General features: G+C 35.4%; 1 protein-coding gene and 1 non-coding gene across 3 annotated transcripts in view; both read left to right on the top strand.

Moving 5' to 3' along the window:
• LOC107606156 (probable pectin methyltransferase QUA2) overlaps positions 1-5,830 on the top strand; it is a 6,218-nt gene extending 388 nt beyond the window's left edge. The window contains exons 2-10 of one of the 2 annotated variants that reach the window (XM_016308149.2): positions 1-194; positions 813-1,666; positions 1,752-1,884; positions 2,302-2,542; positions 3,269-3,482; positions 3,597-3,772; positions 3,893-4,196; positions 4,626-4,764; positions 5,156-5,830. In XM_016308149.2, the coding sequence (XP_016163635.1) occupies positions 960-1,666; positions 1,752-1,884; positions 2,302-2,542; positions 3,269-3,482; positions 3,597-3,772; positions 3,893-4,196; positions 4,626-4,764; positions 5,156-5,314 (2,073 nt within the window). In that variant the 5' untranslated portion in view covers positions 1-194; positions 813-959 and the 3' untranslated portion in view covers positions 5,315-5,830. The remainder of the gene's footprint in view (positions 195-812; positions 1,667-1,751; positions 1,885-2,301; positions 2,543-3,268; positions 3,483-3,596; positions 3,773-3,892; positions 4,197-4,625; positions 4,765-5,155) is intronic. The other variant, XM_016308150.2, reaches the window with a different exon arrangement.
• Positions 6,719-6,810, top strand: TRNAY-GUA. Its single transcript is given in 2 exon segments — positions 6,719-6,755; positions 6,775-6,810. It is a non-coding gene; the product is annotated as a tRNA-Tyr (tRNA).

The following is a 7,640-nucleotide window of genomic DNA, read 5'->3' as shown; positions in this document are numbered from 1 at the left end:
TTGGTGCTTTGGTGCTTGGTTTCAGTGAGTTTGATCTGGGGTTGTTTCCAGCTGCAGCATTGATCTAACTGGGTTTCTTTTACTTTTTTATGTTTTTTCCACTCTGAATTTCAATTGGGATACGTCAAAATCTCATTTTTGGTACCGAAAATGAGGTAGCCCTTTTATAATGGCACTTTCTGCATTTAGTGAAGGTGAATTATTATTTATTATTACTATTGTTATTTTGCTTTTTTGAAAATAAAGAATATATACTCTTTCGGGAAATTACTTTCCATTGTTCCGATTGGCTTCTGGGTTTTAGATTAGGAACCACAATGAAGGTTGCTTTTCCAAAATAGATTTTTTTTTTTTTGGAACAAAAATGAGCTTGTGGTTTTATGAGTAATGGTTATGGAACTAGCTGCAAGTGATTTATGTTAGTTACTCACCAACCTATCTGCTTTTACTACCAACTATAAATTTTTTTTTCCAACTTCATTATTCTTTCTAAGTTCAGACTTGTAATTATCACCCAAATTTTAACCTTTTTTTTTTGGGTTCTGATTTTTATTTATATAATATTTTGTTAGTATATATACATTTCAATGTTTGGTCCGTGATGGATCTGGTAGCGGTGAATTAATTAATTAATTAATGGCTAACCTTGTCGCCACTCCAATGCTCTTTTGATTCTCTGAAAATGAAGTTTGTTTTGTTTGCTCACTGAATTTGTTCACTCCAACTTGTTTATAGTTACTTGCTTTGTGCTAACACCATCAACATCAAGCTGACAAGGTACCTATTTTCTTTTCCTTTTCTTTTTATGTTAGGTTTGTATATGCTCAACTGGATGTGGATTCTCCCAATGATTTTGTGTACACAAATCAGAATGATGTTAGAATAGCACCTCTGTGTTGGATTCTGGGGTGTGTTCATAAGGCGTTTGCAGTTAACCATCAATTTCTTGTTCAGAGAGAATGTCCAGGCCTCTGTATAGAGGTGTATCAGGGGTTCGGACACCTGAACACAATCATGATTCTTGGGAGTCTCATAACAAAGATAAAGTAGATAAGGAAGATTTGGATAAAAAGGGTTCCTCAAATCACAGCTCTTTACCTCTGAAGTCTCCCTTAAAGTTGCTATTTTCAGATAATTCTCATTCTAAATTCGGCACCAATGAGAACGGTTACTCATCCGATCCACTCATTGGAACTGCGAGAAGCCGGCATAAATTGGTTCTGCATTTGTTGAAGTGTAGTTTAGTATTTCTAGTTATTCTTGCACTTGCTGGTTCGTTTTTGTGGACGGTGTCGATTTCGACCACATCAAGAGGTCAAATTTACCATGGTTATAGAAGACTCCAAGAGAAACTTGTGTCAGACCTGTTGGATATTGGGGAACTATCTAGTGCTCCCTCAAAGATGAAAGAGTTGGAATTTTGCTCGCCGGAGCTTGAAAACTATGTTCCTTGCTATAATATTAGTGATAATATGGGTTTGGGTAATTCTGATGGTGATCAGCTTGATCGGCAATGCGGCCCGGAGCTCAGGCAAAATTGTTTGATTCTCTCACCAACAAATTACAAAATTCCTCTTCGGTGGCCTACCGGAAGGGATGTTATATGGGTTGCTAATGTTAAGATCACTGCACAGGAGGTTCTTTCTTCTGGAAGCTTGACCAAGAGGTAAGCGAAATACATCTCTCCTTGAAGCTGTTATACTTTCAGCTATCATTTGATGTTAAAAATTATGTATTTTCTTTGGTTACAGGATGATGATGCTCGATGAAGAGCAAATTTCCTTTCGTTCAGCATCTCTTATGTTTGATGGTGTTGAAGATTACTCACATCAAATTGCAGAGATGATTGGACTCAGAAATGAATCTAACTTCATTCAAGCTGGGGTAAATAATTATTTTTTATCTATTGAAAATGGCGTAATTGAGTATGCCTATCCTTATATTTTGCAGTGGCTGTCATCTATTGTTTCACTTAGTTGGTACATGTTAAATATTGAAAATATAACTATGGTAGGTTGTTAAGTGTCTTGGGGGTATGTTCTCGAAAAAATCATCTGCATGCCTGATAACTATATATACGATACTATGGGCTGTTCTAAGCATATACCTTATTCTAGAATAGATTTTTCTTAAGTGCCATTGAATCACACTCGATTATTGAACATATTGTAGGATTGTACTTTGCATTTGGGCAAATTTGTGATCGAATTTTCTGATTGATTATGGTTGTAGTAAATAAAAACTAGCTCTCAATGTTTGACAAATATATCCCTTTCCTGAATAACATTCTGTAATTTACAGGTTAGAACCATTCTGGACATTGGCTGTGGCTATGGTAGTTTTGGAGCACACCTCTTTCAAAGTCAGCTCTTAACAATGTGCGTGGCTGACTATGAGCCTTCAGGCAGTCAAGTTCAACTCACACTTGAGAGAGGCCTGCCTGCTATGATTGCTTCTATCACTTCAAAACAATTGCCATTTCCATCTCTTTCGTTTGATATGTTGCATTGTGCTAGATGTGGAATTGATTGGGACCAAAAAGGTATTTTTTGAAAACCAACATTATGCTATGTTTTGTAAATTATGTTTCAAGCATTTGTTTGAATGAAGCTTTTATTTTCCGGATTTGTAAGCCCTTCTAAATTAAGATGTTAGATTACAGATATCATTGGCAGTAGAGTAAAAATGACAAAACAAGAAATAAAACCCATTATTGCAATAACTATCATCCTGTCTCTTAAAACTTTGGCTTTGTATTTTCATATGCTCTCAGGCATTGAACTTTTAAGTTGGTGTAACTTTTCTTTTGAAATGCAAAATTAAGAAACACTATATGCTTTAAGGAAGAAAGACTATACACAGGGAGTTACCTAAAGTTAAATATATTAATCTTTTTCCATCTTTGACCACCCTAGTTCAATCAGCTTATTAAGTATGTTGCTGCCAATGTGAAACTAAACATAGTTTAAGCATCTGGTCATATGTAGAGACATCTTATTATGTTTATTTCCATAATCGGTGATTATCCAACAAAATGAAGTTATCTTTTCATATTCTTCCTCCCCCATAATTGTGGATTTCATTCATCAAGCCTCCTTTATTTGCTTTTACTATCCCCCTTTTTTAACGTGTAGAATCTGGATTCTTTTACTTTTTCTGAGCTTCAAACTGTAGTTTGAGTTTTTCTAGTTCACTAATTTTGTGGCACTTTAAGGTCAATGAATTATTGGATTCTGATGGGTCTTATGAATGTTCATATTGCATTTAGATGGCCTTCTCTTGATTGAAGCTGATAGACTGCTAAAACTGGATGGTTACTTTGTCTGGACATCACCGCTTGTAAACGCCCGAAACAAAGATAATCAAGAAAGGTGGAAGGTTATACATGATTTTACCGAAAATCTTTGCTGGGAAATGCTTTCACAGCAAGATGAAACTGTTGTATGGAAGAAAACCAGTAAAAGAAATTGCTACAGCTCAAGGTAATGCTGCTGTGGCATGCATATATGAATAAGTATTTTACTTTTTTAATTTACTTCATAAAGATTAACAAGTATTCCTGATTCCTAGCATTCCCAATTTGTTCATATTTTCAGAAAGAATGGTTCTCCCCCTCCTTTATGTGGTAGAGGTTATGATGTGGAATCTCCATATTATCGGGAACTGAAAAACTGCATAGCAGGAACACACAGCAGCCGACGGATTTCTATTGATAAGAGGGCAACCTGGCCTTCTCGGGATAACTTGAACAAAGAAGAGCTTGCAATCCATGGTTAATGTTACATTCCTGAACATTTGTGTATAGTGGCATAGCACTCTTAATTATCACAATGTACTGAATGAAATTTCTCACTAGGTTATCTTACTATTGCCCCTATTCACTTGTGTTCAGGTTTGCAATCCGATGAAATTATGGAGGACAATGAAAGCTGGAGAACAACAGTCCAGAACTATTGGTCTCTTTTGTCTCCATTAATATTTTCTGATCATCCTAAGAGGCCTGGGGAAGAGGACCCTCCACCACCTTACAACATGCTAAGAAACATTCTAGACATGAATGCCCATTTTGGTGGTTTTAATTCTGCATTGCTGCGTGCTGGGAAATCTGTGTGGGTCATGAATGTCATACCAATATCTGGGCCAAACTATCTCCCGTTGATTCACGATAGGGGTTATGTTGGTGTCTTGCATGATTGGTATTTTTCTCTGCTTTTTCCTTCTGTTTTTTAATGTCAATGTATTTTCTGATTTTTCTGTGAAAAAAGCATTGATGCTTTGATATACATGCCTATTCAATTTCCCCTTTTTCTTTTTGTGGTCACCATAACATTCACACTAAGGTTAAAGTATTCTTAAAGACTTGCATAATTGAGATCGACGATATTGGTTAAAAAAATATATGTTAATAAAGGTGTAAGAGCTTAATAGTTAATGATGCTGTGCAAGTCGAGAATTCTTGGGGGATATAGGCATAAGCATATAGAAGTTGTTATATTTAGAAATTCTACTTAATTATTATTGGTGGTAGGCTGGGTGCAAGGATATATTAAATTATCAACTACTATTATGATTTTGTGAATAAGTGTTACTATTTTCTTATATGTATGATCTTTTGTTGCTCCTAGGTGTGAGGCTTTTCCAACGTACCCTAGAACCTACGATTTGGTGCATGCAGACGGACTTCTATCCCTCGAGACTTCTCAGCAGCGCAGATGCACTATGCTTGATATGTTTATAGAAATTGACAGGATACTTCGCCCTGAGGTATGTAAGCTTAACTCTATGGTCTTAACTCCTTATTAATGGTCCTTTTCCTTCACGTCATTTAGTTATTTATTTATTTTCTATTAAAATTTTTTGGTGTTGAGGTATAAATATATAGAACAAGGAGTCATGACTACCATAAAATGAGAGGAATCCACCAATGTCATCCCTAATAAAAGTAGTACAGGGGACAAAGTAGTTCCAAGGGATTTGAAAATGACAAATTCATTTCTTACTAGACAACTTTGTCTATCACCATTCCTTTACCTGTATTTTTTTGTATAGAAAGACTTATTTGTTACCCTTTTTGAATGGTGAAGGACAAATTTCTTGTTTTAAAAAACTTGAGCAAGCCTTTTGATATGGCATTGACAATGGTCCATGCATGCAGGGATGGGTTATAATTCGCGACACAATTCCTTTAGTAGAGTCGGCGAGAGCTCTAATAGCGCGGTTGAAGTGGGATGCACGAGTTGTAGAAATCGAAAGCGACAGCCATCAAAGACTCCTAATCTGCCAGAAACCGTTCTTTAAGAGACAAGCAAATTGATTCATTGAAGAGATGGAAAAACCAGACCCATAATATTCATATAAATTCATTTTCATAATGTTCATTTATATTCATAATGCTCCGCCATACATACAGAAGTGGGGATTGAAAAATTTTGGACAGAAAGAAGCCGGAAAAGACGGTAGAAGACGGAAAATACAGTGGATTCTTGTCAGTGATACTGATACAACCACAACTCCTGTGTAGCCGCAAGGTGTATGCATAGGGCCATGTAATTACCAAAAAGAGGAGCAAGAGCAGATGAGGCAGTATACTTGGTAGATTTTAATTTTTCATTCCATGTCTTATCACAGTTACATAGACACATGAATGTTGTTCATTAAGATTGGGAAAGTTAATTCATAGAATAAGTTTATTGTGTCTGCTTTGGTGTATAAAAGTGCTCAGTGGTTAATTCTCTGTTATTACTATTATAGAATTATTATTTTCCTACTCTCATTTTATAGGTTCTTTCTTCTTCTTCTTGTTGTAATGATAAAATCATATTCTCCATTAGTCCAAGATTTACCTCAACTCCTGGTTGGTTTGTCAGCAATGGTAGATTGGATTAAACAGAAACAAGTTACATGTGAATGAAGAGAGGCACATCAGTGATATTTGACAGGAAAGTAAATTAAAGAAATTAATCCTTAAAAGAGTTGGTCTAAAATGAAAATCTGCAAACAGATTACAGGTATATTTTTTTTTTTTTTTGTCCACGGTATCTCCCAACCCGACAGGTCAAGGACTAATCCACCGCGGATCTAAGCTCCATTTAAGGATCTGCCGCTGGCTAATGGGTTGTTGCATGCACAAGGTGGGATTCGAACCCCCGATACTTGCTTAAGCGGATGAGTGAGCTGATCACTCGACCAACCCAAGTTGGTTTGGATTATATTAGTCTAGTCAGAATCATAGGTCAGTTATCAAGGAAATTGCATGTGATTTTCATAGATTTGATATAGATGGTATGTTTATAACCAGATCAATTGGTAAAGCTTGTTCAAGCATATACTAATTCGGTTTTCTTACATAATTAGTCTTTTGTGATTTTAGTCTTTTTTTTTTATCTTCTTTCAGTTGCTGGAAAACTTGTATATATGAGTCTGGCAACATTTCATTGTGTTCATGATTTATAGACTAATGTAAAAGGTAGATTCAACCCATTTTTTAAAATTAGTCAAGTTTTTCATTTTTTAAATTTCATCAAGTATTTAAAAGATTTTCTTAAGAGAGATGTCATTATTTATAACTCGAACAATGTAGAAAGACTTCATATTTCTAGTCACACTTTTATTCCCCCGGTACATAGTTAATGGAGCTAATCAGCTAATTCTAAAACTTTGAAACTTAAGTGTTATAAACTTATAATGAATTAAAATCATAGTGTCTTAACAACCAATTCCGACCTTAGCTCAGTTGGTAGAGCGGAGGACTGTAGTGGGATTAAAACCTCAGCTATCCTTAGGTCGCTGGTTCGAATCCGGCAGGTCGGATATTTTTTTCCTCCTTTTTTTCCAATTCGAAATTCCACTTTTACCCTTGCACTACTACCCTCATAAATCATAACCGCAAATTTTAAAAAACCGGTCATTCTGTTGTAAATTAAAAGAGATATATAAAATAAAGATGTATAAATAGAAGACTCTAGTATTAAAATAATTAGCTCAATAATAATTTATATCTATACCAATATATAATGGGGATATAGGAGTTTGGTATCCAATTCTTTCTTCCCATTTTACCCTCTTTCTTCTTCGATCTTATCATTTTATTTTGGGTATATTCTTTATGTGAGTACTTTATACCAATAGTTAATCTCATTATTCAATTTTTAGTGCTTCTCGTCTCACCATTAGGTGCACTTTTTCTGTATTATTACTGTTGCCATCATTCTCCTTCCTTCAATATCGTGATTGTATCGCCTCCATCTTTTCCTCGCTTTAAGTCTTAACGTTTTGCAAGTGAGTCTAATTTAGCCTTCATGTCTTCTTTCCATTTTGGCCAATTATTCCTTTGTCGACATTCTTCGACTGATCTTGGCTCAAGATTCTTACTTTCATGCATGATATCTAATGCCACATTATATGCAAATATTTCATTGACAATTGTCTTATTTCGGTCCCATTTCTCTCCTGTAAAGGCATAATTTATCGAGATCTCGTCATTTTCACAATTTTCAGGTACCTGAACGTCTTCTGGCGTTATATCAGAATTTTGGACAACTGCCGGTGTCTTTACTATGTCTTTTTCAACAGGAATCGTATTTACCTCTTTTCTCTTTCGAGGATTTTTGTCTTTGGAACCGACAGGCCTGCCACGCTTT

Source organism: Arachis ipaensis, chromosome B07 (genome assembly GCF_000816755.2).
Source record: "Arachis ipaensis cultivar K30076 chromosome B07, Araip1.1, whole genome shotgun sequence".
NCBI classification, from domain to species: Eukaryota; Viridiplantae; Streptophyta; class Magnoliopsida; order Fabales; family Fabaceae; genus Arachis; species Arachis ipaensis.
This window is presented reverse-complemented; position numbering and strand designations above follow the sequence as displayed.